Source organism: Aedes aegypti, chromosome 1 (assembly GCF_002204515.2).
Source record: "Aedes aegypti strain LVP_AGWG chromosome 1, AaegL5.0 Primary Assembly, whole genome shotgun sequence".
NCBI classification, from domain to species: Eukaryota; Metazoa; Arthropoda; class Insecta; order Diptera; family Culicidae; genus Aedes; species Aedes aegypti.
The window spans coordinates 216,571,071-216,587,190 of record NC_035107.1 but is presented as its reverse complement, the minus strand read 5'-3'; the positions used below and the strand labels follow the sequence as shown (position 1 = coordinate 216,587,190).

At 40.5% G+C, this 16,120-nt stretch overlaps 1 protein-coding gene across 1 annotated transcript in view; it reads right to left on the bottom strand.

Annotated features, from left to right (window-relative positions):
- LOC5569229 (esterase B1) overlaps nucleotides 1-16,120 on the bottom strand; it is a 129,479-nt gene that overhangs the window by 59,381 nt on the left and 53,978 nt on the right. Inside the window, exons 3-7 of the mRNA XM_021857565.1 lie at nucleotides 10,396-10,518; nucleotides 9,879-10,180; nucleotides 9,113-9,822; nucleotides 6,758-6,936; nucleotides 6,412-6,695 (exon numbers count right to left, since the gene is read on the bottom strand). Of these exons, the coding sequence (XP_021713257.1) occupies nucleotides 6,412-6,695; nucleotides 6,758-6,936; nucleotides 9,113-9,822; nucleotides 9,879-10,180; nucleotides 10,396-10,518 (1,598 nt within the window). The remainder of the gene's footprint in view (nucleotides 1-6,411; nucleotides 6,696-6,757; nucleotides 6,937-9,112; nucleotides 9,823-9,878; nucleotides 10,181-10,395; nucleotides 10,519-16,120) is intronic.

Here is a 16,120-nt window from a genome sequence, read left to right as displayed (position 1 = left end):
GAATTCCTGGAGGTATTCTTGGATCTGCTAAAAAAAACTATGCCAATGGAAACTGAAATTGATTTACCTCAGGTTCATTGAAGTTTCTACTATATTGCCAGGAGAATCTTCAAATCAAAAATGGAAGAGATTCATCGACTACAACGCCATTTATGGTGAAAAGTTCAATTGGAATCGTTTTCCCGTATATTTGGTTGATTTTCATCATTCAAACTTCAAGCTTGTTTAGTCCCCCTCCCTGGTGGTGCAAGTGAATAAATTTGGGAGGGGCGGGTGCTGATTGTAAATTGAGATTTTGTAGTTTGATTATTATGGGCTAACCTTAGGATGTAAGGATGTTAAATATTGGTCATCATGTTCTGAAAGGTCACCCGCTACCTTTACAATACCTTGAGCATTCATTACACCAAAATCTTGGTAGAAAATAATTAAGTAAGTATTAGTGTCAACATTTTTGTATAATCCTTTGTTGAACTCAAATCATGGCAGAATATATATTCATGTGATGATATGGCTATAAACGTTGCTCATAAACCTTCGAGAGGCCTCTGGTTACGTCTGTAGATCTGAGGGTCAGTACTACATGAGTTATTGGATCGCTTTCAAGAGCCTTTGAGCTCAAAACTTGATAGAATTATATTAGTCGGTATGGGTATAATCATAGTTCCGAAAAGTCACTTTTTTGCTTGCAGTTCTGATGACCTGTATTATGTGTAGTTCTTGAATAATCTTTTGAAGTCATTGTCGTTGTAATCTTGAAAAATTATAATAAAGTGGTATTGATATCAACCTTGCTCATAATCCTTTGAAAAATCACTGGTTACGCTTATAGATCTAGAGTCATGTACTCAAAAGAGTTCTTGTGTTTAACCTTGAACGAACGTTGGACACTTGAAAGTTCTGTTTATGTTATATGGGCATGGATAAATCTTAAAGAGATCACTATGGTTTGCTTGTAAATATGAAGGCCTGTTTCCCACCGAATTCGTAAGCGATGTAGAACATAAAAAAGAACTTAGTTCTTCACAAGTTTTGTAAGTCAAGTTCCATTTTGAGTCTATTTAATATACATCTACTTTCATGCAAACTGAATTTCGAAACACAAATTCAATATACGTAATGATTTCATCTACGTAAAATTTTATTTTTGCAATTTCTCGTCGTAATAGGCTGTTTTTCATCTCGCCAATCTGTCAAGAAACGGCCAACTTTCCTGCACTGAATTATACAATGCAGTTATAACTATTACGCAACGCTTGTCCGTTACGCAACTGTTTTGAGTTGTGTAATGAATAATTACACAATAATTGCAATATGATGGTGAATCCATCTCGTTATGATTTATGATACTCTCATGTGGTCTTTTATGAAATTTAAAAAAATGTTCTACTCAACTCGTTGCAGAGCTCGATTTTTCACAGCACTTGTCGTGATTATCCACAAATGTACGACTCGTGCTGTAAAAATCATAATTCTGCAACTTGTTGCGTAAACTACTGTTACGTTCCTCCGACCCATTACGTAAATAGAGGTTTCAGTTTTAAAAACACATTTGTTTTGCGTAAAGAAACAGTAGACAGAATCATGTTAATAACAAGAGGTGATGCAACAGTGCGCATCGTACCTTCGTGCTGTGCGTACACGAATTCTCTCTGCTCTTGGAAGTTTTCTTAAAAACTACCTAAAGCAATAAAACAGTACTTTTCAGTGCTACAAAAACAGTACTTTTCAGTGCTAAAATTAAAAACGGTACTTTTCAGTGCTACTAAAACAGTACTTTTCAGTACTATTTTTTCTACTATTGATCCCTTTACGATCCTTGTTTGGACCCGTGCCTTCGATTTTTCGTTGGACCCGTTGGCGAAAGCTAGCGGTGGTAATCCTTCTTGGACACCGTCTTGGGAAAAAACCTTTCGAAGGTCACGTCTTCTTTCGTTTATTAATTAAACATGGTATCAACAACTAACAAAAGGAAGGGTGAATCTCTGAATTCACTACTTCCTTCCAAAAAAGTGGGTTTTAAAACTGTCACTACACGTGGCAAGAATGGAAGAAAGGACGTTTCCCCGGAATGCGAACTTTCTTCCAAGGGTGAAATGAATAATTGTATCGAAATGAGCAATCAGTTCGATGCTCTAGACAAATTTTCCGAACACCAAATCGAAGCAGCCTCTAGCCCAGGCTCTTTGATTCAAGTGAGGAAGCAAAGAGTGCCGCCTATCGTGGTCAGTTGTTCCGAATTTGGGGGATTTAGGCAGGAGATCTTGAACTCCATTATGGGAATCAAGGTTTCCTTCCAAATCGCAAAGAAAGGAGACTGTCGCGTTTTGCCGGAAACTCTTAAAGATCGTGAGCTTCTTCTCAAACATCTTGAAGAGAAGAAGCACAAATTTTTTACTTATGACGACAAAACTGAACGTTTGTTCAAAGTTGTCTTGAAAAGTCTCTCAAGTGACTATAAATCACCTGAAGAGATCAAAAATGGAATAAATGATTTACTTGGATTTTACCCAGTCCAAGTAATCATTATGAAAAAGAGAACCCAATCTGGCATTGTTCGGAAAGGGCTTTCTCAAGAATTTTATTTATTTCACTTTAACAAAAAAGAACTAAATAATATTAAAGCTTTAGAAAAAGCAAAACTTTTGTTTGATATCCGTGTGACATGGGAACATTTCCAGAAACCTGGAGGAAATTACCAGAACCCCACTCAGTGCCGTCGGTGCCAAAAGTGGGGTCATGGTACAAAAAATTGTCGCATGGATGCTAAATGCATGATTTGCGGAGGTTCTTCTCACGCCAAAGACGTCTGTCCAGTGAAGGAAGATACCACCAAATTCATATGTTGTAATTGCGGGGCTAACCATAAGTCCAATTTTTGGAATTGTCCTTCACGCAAAAAGGTCATTGAGGCTCGTGCCAGGTAGATGAAAGATAATATCCGTTACGATAACGGTCGTTTCCGGAATTTGCCTGGTAGAGTATCGAACAATGCTCATTTTTCAGTTAACGATCGCTTGATCATGAATCATACCCATCAGGAAGATCATAATCATGCTCATTCACAAACTAATTTTATTCCGTCGGGTAGCCGTTCGAATCTTTCTATTTCGAATGTATCTACCCATGGTAAATCCTTTGCCGATATCGTAGCAGGAAATTCGAACTCCTCCCCTGTTCGATCCATGGGTACCCATTCTACTTGTTTCAAATCAAATGGAAAAAACCCTACCGCCACAGGTAACTCCGCTTCTTCGTCTACCGGAAATTCCAATGGGAAATCACATGACATGTCTGCCTCTGATTTTAATTTTCTAACTGAACAATTGAATCTAATGATTGATGCAATGTTCAAAGCCACCACTATGACTGAAGCAGTCCAAGTAGGTGTAAAATTTACAAATCAAATTGTTATTGGATTACGTTTTTCTAATGGATCCAAATAATAATTTAAATATTTTAAATTGGAATGCTCGTTCTCTGAATGGTAAAGAGGACGAGCTGTTTAATTTTCTTACAGCTAATAACGTGCATATAGCAGTTATTACCGAAACGTATTTAAAACCTGGATCCAAACTAAAAAAAGATCCTAACTTTTTTGTTTATCGTAATGATCGACTTGATGGTGCATGTGGGGGAGTTGCAATCATCATTCATAGGCGTATAAAACATCAACTGTTTTCGTCATTTGAAACTAAAGTTTTTGAAACTTTAGGTGTTTCTGTTGAAACACAGTTTGGTAAATATACTTTCATAGCTGCCTATTTGCCTTTTCAATACTCTGGACAGCAAGTTAATTTGCTCCAAACTGACTTGCGAAAATTGACTCGCAATAAGTCAAAATTTTTTGTCATTGGTGACTTTAATGCCAAACATCGGTCATGGAATAATTCTCAAAGTAATTCCAACGGCAGAATTTTATTTGATGAGTGCTCTTCAGGATATTTCTCAATTCAATACCCTGATAGCCCTACATGTTTTTCCTCTTCTAGAAATCCATCTACGATTGACTTGGTCTTAACCGACTCTAGTCATCTTTGTAGCCAATTAGTTACTCATGCTGATTTTGATTCTGATCATGTCCCTGTTACATTTCAAATATCCAACGAAGCGATTCTCAATCCCATCAGCTCCACTTTCAATTATTTACGAGCCGACTGGAATATATATGAAACGTATGTTGACTCTAATCTTGATGTTAACATTTCTTTAGAAACTAAACTTGATATTGACAATGCTCTTGAAACTTTAACAAATTCCATTGTTGAAGCCAGGAACATTGCAATTCCAAAATGTGAAGTAAAATTTGAATCCGTGATTATAGACGATGATCTTAAACTGTTGATCCGTCTTAAAAACGTGAGGAGAAGGCAATTTCAACGCACTCGTGATCCTGCTATGAAAATTATATGGCAGGATTTGCAGAAAGAAATCAAGAAACGTTTTGCAGATTTAAGAAACAAAAATTTTGAAAATAAAATTTCTCAATTGGACCCTGGCTCTAAGCCCTTTTGGAAATTATCGAAAATCTTGAAAAAACCTCAGAAGCCAATACCGGCATTGAAAGAGGAAAACAAATTATTACTAACTAATTGCGAAAAAGCTCAAAAACTTGCTATGCAGTTTGAAAGTGCGCACAATTTTAATTTAGGACTTACTAGTCCAATTGAAAATGAAGTTACTCAGGAGTTCGAAAATATTCTCAATCAAGAGAACGTTTTCGAAAATGCCTGGGAGACTGATTTGGAAGAAGTGAGAACTATTATTAAAAAATTCAAAAACATGAAAGCTCCTGGCGATGATGGAATTTTCTACATCCTCATCAAGAAACTTCCAGAAAGTAGCTTATCATTTTTAGTTGATATATTTAACAAATGTTTTCAATTAGCATATTTTCCTGACAAATGGAAAAATGCTAAGGTTGTTCCAATTTTAAAACCAGACAAAAATCCTGCAGAAGCTTCTAGCTATCGTCCAATCAGTTTGCTTTCCTCCATCAGTAAACTTTTTGAAAAGGTTATTTTGAACAGAATGATGGCCCACATCAACGAAAATTCAATTTTTGCCAATGAACAGTTCGGATTCCGCCATGGACATTCGACCACTCATCAACTTTTACGTGTAACAAATTTGATTCGTTCCATCAAATCTGAAGGCTATTCTACTGGTCTTGCTCTTCTAGACATAGAAAAAGCATTCGACAGTGTTTGGTACTGAAGGCTTGATCGTAAAATTAAAAAACTTTAATTTTCCAACATACATTGTTAGAATAATTCAAAGTTATCTGTCAAATCGTACACTTCAGGTTAACTATCAAAACTCCAGATCTAAAAGACTTCCTGTAAGAGCTGGTGTTCCTCAAGGCAGCATTTTGGGACCAATATTATACAATATTTTCACATCTGACTTACCTGAGTTACCTCAGGGATGTCAAAAATCTTTATTTGCGGATGACACAGGCCTCTCCGCCAAAGGACGAAGCCTGCGTGTCATCTGTAGTCGATTGCAAAAAAGTTTGGATATTTTTTCTTCATACTTGCAAAAATGGAAGATTTCTCCTAATGCTTCCAAAACTCAACTAATAATATTCCCACATAAACCAAAAGCTCTTTATTTGAAACCTTCAAGTAGACATGTTGTCACGATGAGAGGGGTTCCAATAAATTGGTCAGATGAAGTTAAGTATCTAGGGCTCATGCTAGATAAGAATTTAACTTTCAAAAATCACATTGAGGGCATTCAAGCCAAATGTAATAAATATGTAAAATGTCTCTATCCCCTTATTAATAGAAAATCAAAACTTTGTCTTAAGAACAAGCAGTTGATATTCAAACAAATTTTCAGGCCAGCCATGTTGTATGCTGTACCAATATGGACTAGCTGTTGTAATACCAGGAAGAAAGCTCTGCAGAGAATTCAAAATAAAATTTTGAAAATGATTCTGAGACTTCCTCCCTGGTATAGTACCAATGAGTTACATAGAATATCCAATGTTGAAACATTGGAACAAATGTCAAATACAATCATTAATAATTTCAGGCAAAAATCGTTACAATCTTCTATTGCCACGATTAATGCGTTATATGTTTAGGTTAAGTTAGGTTAAGTATATTAAAAACGTTTTTTTTTTCTCTTATAAGCAGGTGAAATCAACTCACCTGTAAAAAAAACTGAACTGCTACGGCAAATGAAATGTAATATGTTGTTATTAACAAAATGTTAATTAAATCTTAAATTTGTTTTACCAAATTAGGATGATAGTGTTGTCTAATAACACAGAACACCTAGATATAAGAAATAATGAATGTAATGTTTGGAATGATACTAATAAAGAAATTAAAAAAAAAAAAAAAAAAAAAAAAAAAAAAAAAAAAAAAAAAAAAAGGTGATGCAACGAAACATTGTACTCACCCATACTTGGCGAAGTTGGTCCATAATCGTGTCATCTTGTTCATGGTTTGCAGCTCAATCGAGGAATTGTCGAGTCGAATGTTCAGCACACCGAAGTGGAACATGTAACCCAGCTCGTCTCCGTGACAAGCTCCGGGCCAGTCAATGCCCAATATCCGCTTGTAAATGCCCAGCGATCCATCGTATGCGAACTGATACAGCCAGGTCGAATCGCCACCGGAAGCGGCGGCATTTAGTCGTGCCAAATCTGTGATGCCATGTACGAACATAATATCGGACATCATCTGCGAATGGAGAGGAAGAGTTTAATGATCGCCTGTGAAACGAACCCGGAGTCTAAACTTACGTCCATCATGTTCTGAATTGTAGCATTTGTTATGTGTTGATCACCGAGATAGAACTCTCGGATACCTTGTGCCACCACTTCACCTTTTTCCGTGTCTCGCTGCACGTGCAAGTCGATTGGTATCATTCGCTGGAAGTCCCCATCAATGCTTTGCAGTAAATTCGGATCCTTTCGAAGTCCTGTAATTGTTCACTCATGATAAATTTCTGCTTTTCAAAGTATCAATAGGTGTTCCAAAATTTTACTATGTTAAAAAACTTGGTAAGATAGCTTTTTCATTTTGTTAGCACTCATGTTGAATTATAAGGACTCCGTTGCATAGAAGTCTATGGAATCTTATTGATGATTTTGTGAGAATCAAATTGGCAATTACTTTTATTCAGGTATAATTTATCGAATATTGAAGGAAGTCAACCAAGCATACTTTTCCGCCGTTTTGGAGTACTCAGCTCAATAATAGCCCTTTATTAGCCCTCATGGTGAATTAAAGTGCTATTCGATTATATTGGCACGATATAGAAATAGTTTTTTGTAATCATAACAAAGTTAATTTTATAAATTTGTTTTTTTTATAATGGGCTTTGAATCTATCTTCTTAAATTAGACTTATGTGTAGAATAATTTGTTAAATTTGAATAAAATTTTCAGTAGCTTAAAATTAAGTGTTTTAAAAAATCGGAAAAAATAATTCAAATAATCATCGAGCTAAAATATAAGCTTGAAACTAAATTGAAAGTTTAACAGTTAGGTATATTCTATCTTCAATTTGGCAGTATAGTAGGCGGGCCAAATATGAGAAGAATCTTCAATCCCTCCGCGGGCCACATACATTTGGTCGTGGGACGGATGCGCCCCGCGGCCCGTACGTTGGAAAGCCCTGATTTAAAAGCTCGAAAGCAATTTTTAGTATAAGGAGATAACATACACTACCCACATAAGTATGGAATCGATGCAATACTGAGTACTGCAGCACTTTTAAGTTTAGCATCACCCCAAATCCAGTGATAAAAGTTTTTTCAACAAAAATAAAAAAATTGCAGGGGCTCAAAGACGTATTTTTTAAGATGTCCTCAAAAATACATTGATCTAGTACTTCAGAATCACGAGATAATATCCATTTTAAGTGATGCTAAACTTTTCAAGGTGCTGCAATATTCAGTATGAGTGTTGCAATACGCGATTCCATACTTATGGTGGGTAGTGTACATGTTGAAAAAATCGATTTCATCAAAATTTATTCGTGTTATTAAAACCAAACTGTATCCCACATCTTTCAAACTACCGTCAACTCTCCCAAACTTGATATTTGGTATCTCGATATCGTATGAGAGAACCATAGTAAAAGTTGATTTTCATGGCTAACTCGATGGTCCCTTGGATCGCATTTGAACTGATATTGTATTATACAACGCAATACTTTTCTAACTCGATGATCCCTTCAATATCATGTTAGGGGGAGTTGACTGTATATGAAAGTTTAAATCAGGATTGCCCAACGTATGCATCCAGCCCGCGAAGAGTTTGAAGACTGAGAATCGTCTACCAGGCCCTTGACTTGTCTACTAATAAGTTAGATCAGGCCAGCTCAACCTTTTTGAACTACGGGCCGAATCGCAGAAGCAATTTTGTGTGGCGATCCACATTTTCAAATGCACAAATATATGCCTGATGTCTGACAAAAGTCAGTAAGTGAAGTTCATGAAATCTAACAAGAATCAGTGAATGGAGCAAATTTCATTTGGAGAAATCGAAAAACAGATAATAGATGCTAAGCATCCTGCATGATATTGTGAGTCCCTTTCTAAATTATGCAATAATCTAGTGCAGAATATATTGATGAATCTACCCTAAAAATTGTGTAGCTTGTTAGGGGAGTGATCAATATAACTCAATTGATCAACTGGAATCCTAATCATGGTAACTCTAAAGTCTTATGCGATGCGGTTAAATTATGATGTATTTGGCTTTAGTATTTCCTTATAAGATTCCCCAACCTTCCATAAGTTAGCAATTATTTTAGATTTCAGTTTGATAACGGTTTCTGATGGTTTGAAACACAGTCTAATTTTTTTTAATTTTTGAAATGTTAGATTTTTAAAGTATAAAGTTAGTACAAAAACCGAGAGTTGCACAAAAATACTAAAAATAATAAATACCACGAAGTATAACAAGGAATATATTTTTTTATACTAATCGCTATAATCACAAAAGAGCAACCTCTAAACGACATTTATCAGATTTCCGTATTCGAAAAACTTCGTTTGTAACATCCTTAGGCTACCATTTGGGGGTCGAGCTCCTCAGAGTTTTCCGACAAACTGAAATTTTGGAGCACCGTAATATTTCTATACTTACGTCTTATAAAAAGCATAGCTTCATCTGAGTTGAACCCGGTGATCAGTGGCACGTTGTTGTACTTCCCGCGTTTCATTATAGTCATCGGATCCTCGGATATCAGCGGTTCCTCATCCGAAGCATCTTCTCCGGTCCAATTTTCGATCGATGGAACGAACGGCAGCCCTATACTTCTTTTAACGTCCTCTTGTGTGATTGTCTGAGAAGCTGCATTGATCAGCTTCTGTGGGGAGGCTTTCCTCAGGTAGCTTAGTAGTTCGTCCGTATTGTTCGTATAACATCCGATCATTTGACCCAGTAGGAAGCCTCGCTCTTTAGGATTCCTTGCAATAGCCCAAGGGTTCATGGCTGACCCACTTTGGGCGATCGCTTTGTGGAACAATCCCTTTGCCAGTGGGGACATCATCAGCAGGTGTACGGAAACCGAACCAGCCGATTGACCGAAGATCGTCACATCCTTGGGATTACCCCCGAATGCGGCAATGTTTTCCCGAACCCATTTTAGGGCCAGCACCTGATCTTTGATTCCAGCATTCCCAGAAGCATCTTTACCTACACTCAAAAACCCAAGCGGACCCAAACGATAGTTGAATGTTACCAACACTATCCCTTCAGGAACTAGGTAATCCGGTCCGTACAGGAATGAGTTTCCAGAACCAAAGGAGAAGGCTCCGCCGTGTAACCATACCATCACTGGTAAGTTGGGGTTGCTGTAAAGTAAGTCTTCGTTAAATCTAGTCTCGCTCTTACACTGGATGAAACCTACAAATCTCCAATGGGTAGATCGGGTGTGTAAACGTTCAGAAACAGGCAATCCTCATTTCCTTTGAAGTTGTCCAAGATCATACTCCTGTGGGGACAAACGGATGCTTCTCGCATGGCGCTTTTGATGCCCTTCCATGGCTGCGCAGGAAGTGGAGCTTTGAAGCGCAGCTTGCCCACCGGAGGTTGCCCATAGCGGATGCCCTTGAAGGCGAAGAACTCTCCTCGGCCGCCACCCTTGACCTTCTGGACGCGACCCTCGAGGGCTCCCATCCGAGTCAGCACTATGGCACGTGGACCTCGTTGCTTTGGGTGGATGAAACAAAAATGATATTGCACACTATGAGCTTAAGGAAGGCAGGGAATTGTATGTGAACCTTTGGCATAACAAAGCTACAAATCATCGCTGTCGTAGTGAAGTAATGTTCACTATATCAAACGTCCTATAGCAAAAGGACGTTACGCGAAATCGACAATGCTTGAAATCAATCAGTTTAGCTAACAACATAAGGATTACCTACCCGAAACGAGTTGACCACCTCCTGAACGAATCCCATCGTTGTTCGTGGGATGATTCGCACCAGCGAATTGAGCGAATCAGACTCACGAGCGATGCCGGCGAACGTTTTCCATGCGATTGTTTCCTGTAATGAAATGAGACAAACATGATTATTTAAAAAAGTGGTATAATCTAATCGAGAATTATCTAAATCATTAACCAACCAAGAAATTCAACTTTAACACGTTGTATGAGACTCAGGTGAACCTTTTCGAAAACTTCTTAAATAGGTCATGGTGAATTTTTGAAAAAAAATCTCTTAAGGATTTACTACATTCTCTGGACGAATTTTCAAAAAAAAAAAAATCATTGAATCATTTCCAGTTAAAATGTTCCTAAATAAATTTATTGAGAACTCCCTGAAGGAGCTTCTGGACTATTTCCTGAGCAAATCCTAAAACAAATTCCTAAAATAATTCCTGGGGGAATCCCTAGAAAAAATGCAGAACGAATTCCTGTCCAAGGATTTGCTTTTTGTTGGAATCCTTGAAGAAATTACTAAAAAATGAATTCAGATATCTGTCCAGGTGAAATCTTCGAAGGAATTACTAAAATGCCTGAGTTTTTTTTTTCGAGAAATCCCTGTAGGAATTCTAAAGGAAATATCTTTGAAAACTCTTTGAAAAAAATCCATAGAAGAATTACTGGAGGTTTCTTCAGAGGAATTTCTGGTGAATATCAAAAATATTTCTTGGAGAAATCTTTTAAGGAAATCCTTTTAGATAGTACTGTTATCTCTGTAGAAGTTTTCGAAAATATCTCTGGATTATAGCAAATATATACAGAACCGGTACTGGAATTATTCCGGATTCCGTTGGGTTCAAAGGCCACTGAAATACGATGTTTCAAATCGTTTTACTTGTAAATTGTTTTTTTTTTTAAGTAGATGAAAAAACCGAATTTAGTACTATACCATTTAATTCCACTAGAGTTTGTATCCTTTGACAGATACGCGTATTTCGACCTCAACTGTAAGGCCGTCTTCAGTGTCGTGTACTAGACTCGATTTCCTTAACCTTTTTTATATATAAAACACTATCGAGCTCCGAGAGAGGTGGTCATTCTAACAAAGTTATCGAAATAGTTTGTGCGGCACCTAAAACTTCATGATTCATCAAATACTGATTTTTTTTATTGTTATTATTTATTACTTCAGAGTTATATCAAAACATCACGAGATGGACTGCTATCTTTTTATTAGGCGCAACAAAGCATACAGTTTCTACAAGAAATTCTAAGATGGATTCCATCAACATTTCTTCCGCAAATAACTGTCGACTTTCTGCACGCATCCCTAAAATATTTTTGTGAAATACTTCCAGAAAATCCACAGAAACTGTCTCTGGATTAAATTGGAGATTTCTCCAGAATTCAATATTTGTTTTTTTTTCATCCGGCGATGTATTCTACCCAATGTAAATTTTCAAAAACACAATGTTCATGAAATTTGTTTCTATATTTGTTGCAAAGAACCCTCTGCCAGCTATTCTAATGATTTGTGAATTATTTTTTCTGCGAGTTCCACTTGTGCATTAAATTTTTCAATAGATTCCTACGAATATTTTCCCTTCAGAAATTACACTCACAATTACTTTTGGGATAGTTTAAGGGATACTGTCAGTGTGTATTTCAATCAATCATCAATGTTTTATTGAGATTTACTACTAATAGATGAAATTTTGTTTTTTTGGGATATATCGTGAAGAAATTTTTCACATTTTCTCTATATTTTTCGTGGATTATGCCATACATGTTCTAGAATTCTGTCAAGGATCATCAATTTCTTTGGAAGATTTTCTTGAGAGATTCTCAATGAAATACACCTAAGGATCTTTCAAAAAATTATTCCAATATTTTTTTCTGGTATACTTTTTAGGACCATTTTTGATATAACTCCAACATTTGTTCCAAGAATCAAGATTACTCTTAGATAACCAAAATTTCTACAAAATATCACATGAGAGCTATTCTGTGGATTTCTGAGTAGTGTTTGATCCTTTGCTCGCGTTACTTGCTCCTGTGGGGGCGGGTGATGTGAGCAGGATCAATCATGTTGCGCGTCGCTCGCGTGGCATGTATAAATAGTGGCGTGATTCGCGGATAGGGTCAGTAGTGTTTGATCCTTTGCTCGCGTTACTTGCTCCTGTGGGGGCGGGTGATGTGAGTAGGATCAATCATGTTGCGCGTCGCTCGCGTGGCATGTATAAATAGTGGCGTGATTCGCGGATAGGGTCAGTAGTGTTTGATCCTTTGCTCGCGTTACTTGCTCCTGTGGGGGCGGGTGATGTGAGCAGGATCAATCATGTTGCGCGTCGCTCGCGTGGCATGTATAAATAGTGGCGTGATTCGCGGATAGGGTCAGTAGTGTTTGATCCTTTGCTCGCGTTACTTGCTCCTGTGGGGGCGGGTGATGTGAGCAGGATCAATCATGTTGCGCGTCGCTCGCGTGGCATGTATAAATAGTGGCGTGATTCGCGGATAGGGTCAGTAGTGTTTGATCCTTTGCTCGCGTTACTTGCTCCTGTGGGGGCGGGTGATGTGAGCAGGATCAATCATGTTGCGCGTCGCTCGCGTGGCATGTATAAATAGTGGCGTGATTCGCGGATAGAGTCAGTAGTGTTTGATCCTTTGCTCGCGTTACTTGCTCCTGTGGGGGCGGGTGATGTGAGCAGGATCAATCATGTTGCGCGTCGCTCGCGTGGCATGTATAAATAGTGGCGTGATTCGCGGATAGGGTCAGTAGTGTTTGATCCTTTGCTCGCGTTACTTGCTCCTGTGGGGGCGGGTGATGTGAGTAGGATCAATCATGTTGCGCGTCGCTCGCGTGGCATGTATAAATAGTGGCGTGATTCGCGGATAGGGTCAGTAGTGTTTGATCCTTTGCTCGCGTTACTTGCTCCTGTGGGGGCGGGTGATGTGAGCAGGATCAATCATGTTGCGCGTCGCTCGCGTGGCATGTATAAATAGTGGCGTGATTCGCGGATAGGGTCAGTAGTGTTTGATCCTTTGCTCGCGTTACTTGCTCCTGTGGGGGCGGGTGATGTGAGCAGGATCAATCATGTTGCGCGTCGCTCGCGTGGCATGTATAAATAGTGGCGTGATTCGCGGATAGAGTCAGTAGTGTTTGATCCTTTGCTCGCGTTACTTGCTCCTGTGGGGGCGGGTGATGTGAGCAGGATCAATCATGTTGCGCGTCGCTCGCGTGGCATGTATAAATAGTGGCGTGATTCGCGGATAGGGTCAGTAGTGTTTGATCCTTTGCTCGCGTTACTTGCTCCTGTGGGGGCGGGTGATGTGAGCAGGATCAATCATGTTGCGCGTCGCTCGCGTGGCATGTATAAATAGTGGCGTGATTCGCGGATAGAGTCAGTAGTGTTTGATCCTTTGCTCGCGTTACTTGCTCCTGTGGGGGCGGGTGATGTGAGCAGGATCAATCATGTTGCGCGTCGCTCGCGTGGCATGTATAAATAGTGGCGTGATTCGCGGATAGGGTCAGTAGTGTTTGATCCTTTGCTCGCGTTACTTGCTCCTGTGGGGGCGGGTGATGTGAGCAGGATCAATCATGTTGCGCGTCGCTCGCGTGGCATGTATAAATAGTGGCGTGATTCGCGGATAGGGTCAGTAGTGTTTGATCCTTTGCTCGCGTTACTTGCTCCTGTGGGGGCGGGTGATGTGAGCAGGATCAATCATGTTGCGCGTCGCTCGCGTGGCATGTATAAATAGTGGCGTGATTCGCGGATAGGGTCAGTAGTGTTTGATCCTTTGCTCGCGTTACTTGCTCCTGTGGGGGCGGGTGATGTGAGCAGGATCAATCATGTTGCGCGTCGCTCGCGTGGCATGTATAAATAGTGGCGTGATTCGCGGATAGAGTCAGTAGTGTTTGATCCTTTGCTCGCGTTACTTGCTCCTGTGGGGGCGGGTGATGTGAGCAGGATCAATCATGTTGCGCGTCGCTCGCGTGGCATGTATAAATAGTGGCGTGATTCGCGGATAGGGTCAGTAGTGTTTGATCCTTTGCTCGCGTTACTTGCTCCTGTGGGGGCGGGTGATGTGAGTAGGATCAATCATGTTGCGCGTCGCTCGCGTGGCATGTATAAATAGTGGCGTGATTCGCGGATAGGGTCAGTAGTGTTTGATCCTTTGCTCGCGTTACTTGCTCCTGTGGGGGCGGGTGATGTGAGCAGGATCAATCATGTTGCGCGTCGCTCGCGTGGCATGTATAAATAGTGGCGTGATTCGCGGATAGGGTCAGTAGTGTTTGATCCTTTGCTCGCGTTACTTGCTCCTGTGGGGGCGGGTGATGTGAGCAGGATCAATCATGTTGCGCGTCGCTCGCGTGGCATGTATAAATAGTGGCGTGATTCGCGGATAGAGTCAGTAGTGTTTGATCCTTTGCTCGCGTTACTTGCTCCTGTGGGGGCGGGTGATGTGAGCAGGATCAATCATGTTGCGCGTCGCTCGCGTGGCATGTATAAATAGTGGCGTGATTCGCGGATAGAGTCAGTAGTGTTTGATCCTTTGCTCGCGTTACTTGCTCCTGTGGGGGCGGGTGATGTGAGCAGGATCAATCATGTTGCGCGTCGCTCGCGTGGCATGTATAAATAGTGGCGTGATTCGCGGATAGGGTCAGTAGTGTTTGATCCTTTGCTCGCGTTACTTGCTCCTGTGGGGGCGGGTGATGTGAGCAGGATCAATCATGTTGCGCGTCGCTCGCGTGGCATGTATAAATAGTGGCGTGATTCGCGGATAGGGTCAGTAGTGTTTGATCCTTTGCTCGCGTTACTTGCTCCTGTGGGGGCGGGTGATGTGAGCAGGATCAATCATGTTGCGCGTCGCTCGCGTGGCATGTATAAATAGTGGCGTGATTCGCGGATAGGGTCAGTAGTGTTTGATCCTTTGCTCGCGTTACTTGCTCCTGTGGGGGCGGGTGATGTGAGCAGGATCAATCATGTTGCGCGTCGCTCGCGTGGCATGTATAAATAGTGGCGTGATTCGCGGATAGAGTCAGTAGTGTTTGATCCTTTGCTCGCGTTACTTGCTCCTGTGGGGGCGGGTGATGTGAGCAGGATCAATCATGTTGCGCGTCGCTCGCGTGGCATGTATAAATAGTGGCGTGATTCGCGGATAGGGTCAGTAGTGTTTGATCCTTTGCTCGCGTTACTTGCTCCTGTGGGGGCGGGTGATGTGAGCAGGATCAATCATGTTGCGCGTCACTCGCGTGGCATGTATAAGGTGTCGGCCAGGGTAGACGCGTCACGCGAAGCGACGCGAAAATTGCCTGGGAAGGAATAACAATTATTAATAATGAAATGTCAAACTCCAAAGGATTTTCGCGTCGCGTCGCGTGACGCGTCTACCCTGGCCGACACCTAAATAGTGGCGTGATTCGCGGATAGAGTCAGTAGTGTTTGATCCTTTGCTCGCGTTACTTGCTCCTGTGGGGGCGGGTGATGTGAGCAGGATCAATCATGTTGCGCGTCGCTCGCGTGGCATGTATAAATAGTGGCGTGATTCGCGGATAGGGTCAGTAGTGTTTGATCCTTTGCTCGCGTTACTTGCTCCTGTGGGGGCGGGTGATGTGAGCAGGATCAATCATGTTGCGCGTCGCTCGCGTGGCATGTATAAATAGTGGCGTGATTCGCGGATAGGGTCAGTAGTGTTTGATCCTTTGCTCGCGTTACTTGCTC